We start from the raw sequence: 1,923 nt of genomic DNA, 5'->3' as shown, positions 1-1,923 counted from the left end.
ATATTTTGATGTTTTAAACATATCACACCAAAGAAATTAACAATAATTCTTATTATTATGAATATCCAATTGTCTCATACTTAAGAATATTACTTGCCTCATAATGTTATGATTTGTTTACATATTGTTTCAATCAGGATCCAAACAAGGCCCATTTTTGTGATTTTCTTTCAAATAGTTTGTTGAAGAAACTGGATTGTTTGTCCTGGAAAGTTTCCCATGGTCTGAGTTTTGCAGATCAATTCTAGAATGCATTTAACGTGTCCCTGTGAATTTCCTACAAAATGGTAGTTGGAGCTATAGACTTGATCAGGTTCAGGTATAATTTTGGGGCAAGACTCCTTCTCAGGTGACATTGTATTCTTCCATCAAAAATCACATAATGTTTAGTTGGCTCTTATTCTTTTAATTTGTGGGTAAAGTTATTATTATTTTATCATGGTAAAAATATATATAAAAAATATTTGCCAATTCAGCATTTTTCACATGTGCATTTCAGTGACATTGGTTTTGTTCATCATGGTGTGTGACTATCACCATTATCTACTTGCATATCATTCCACAACTGTTAACAGAAACTCAGTGTGGTTGGCTCTCCCTTCTCTTTTTTTTTTCTTCAATGAGTTAAGGTGGCTTTTTTTAATATAGGCAGTCATTGGATAATTACCCTTTAAGAATCTACTCTGGAGATAGCAAAATGTTTAGCACTGCAGCAAGAGTGTTTACCCAGACATACCCTCAAGAAAGGAGAGTGAGTGAGCTAGTCATGGGGATGGTGTTTTGAAAACTCATAGCTTTGAGAGTGTCTTTGGATTGTTATACTTTTCATTTGACATATTCAATCTATTGATTTAAAACATTTACAAAACCACGGGTTCTTTCTGAATCCCAGAAACTCCTTGTTAGCTGGAAATGGAAAGGTGGGTGTTTTCTCCAGGTTTTCCCTCTGCTCATATGAAAACCCTGCATTCACTCTGCTGATCTTTTCCTGCCCCAACAGGTGAATTACCGCGCTGACTATGAGAAAAATAAACTGAATTACACACTGCCACAGGATGTGCCTCAGCTGGTGAAGGCCAAAACCAATGCCGAGCTATTTAGTGAGGTGAGCAAGCAACATGGATTAGAACATGTGGTGGGTTATGTACAGATATGAAAACAAAGATCCTAGGGTGGTCCACCAGGTAAGGAGTATTCCGTTCATGAGAGAGCATCATCAAAGGCACCCACCATACTGCAAATGTGAATTTTGCTGTCTCACAGCACATGGTACTTCACTGGGGATAAATTGGTTAAAGCAGTTTAATTCTTGTTATGTGAGCATGTGTACAGTACAAACACACACACACACACACATTTACAAATACATGATTGTCCTGGTGATTTCTAACTTGTGGTTGGCTGTGTGAAGAATATTTACATATTTGGACTCACAAACGGGGTGTGATTTGGCTTCTCATTCTAAATGGGATTTGTGGGGAAAAGAGAAGAAAAAAAAGAGCTAACTTTTTTTTTGAATTCCTATTCTATGCGATCTGGGAGCTCTGGTGGCATAGTACCTAAGGCACTTGACTGCTGACCAGAAGGCTGGTGGTTCAAACCCACCAACCACTCCTCGAAAGGAAGGTTGGGCAATCTACTTCTGTAGTGATACTGCCTCAGAACCCAAGAAAGGGTTGCTATGAGTCGGGGCCGACTTGACAGCAGTGAGTTTGGTTTAGTTTGGTTATTCTGTGTAAAAAGAAGTCCTGGTTATGCAGTGGTTAAGCACTCAGCTGCTAATGGAAATGTTGGTGGTTCAAAACTACCAGTGGTTCTGCAGGAGAAAATACCTGGTGATCTGTTCCCATAAGGATTATAGCCTTCTACTGAGTTCTACAGGAGCTCTGGTGGCCTAGTGCCTAAGGTACTTGACTGCTAACC

General features: G+C 38.9%; 1 protein-coding gene across 1 annotated transcript in view; it reads left to right on the top strand.

Moving 5' to 3' along the window:
• The window catches only part of LOC103197659 (nebulin related anchoring protein), a 91,911-nt gene that overhangs the window by 39,910 nt on the left and 50,078 nt on the right, over positions 1-1,923 (top strand). Inside the window, exon 13 of the mRNA XM_007941608.2 lies at positions 1,001-1,105. Within this exon, the coding sequence (XP_007939799.1) occupies positions 1,001-1,105 (105 nt within the window). The remainder of the gene's footprint in view (positions 1-1,000; positions 1,106-1,923) is intronic.

This window comes from Orycteropus afer, unplaced genomic scaffold, assembly GCF_000298275.1.
Source record: "Orycteropus afer afer isolate SDZICR_OR568_19922 unplaced genomic scaffold, OryAfe1.0 scaffold00082, whole genome shotgun sequence".
Lineage (NCBI taxonomy): Eukaryota > Metazoa > Chordata > Mammalia > Tubulidentata > Orycteropodidae > Orycteropus > Orycteropus afer.
The sequence above is the reverse complement of the archived record's forward strand: the minus strand, read 5'-3'. Positions and strand labels throughout refer to the sequence as shown.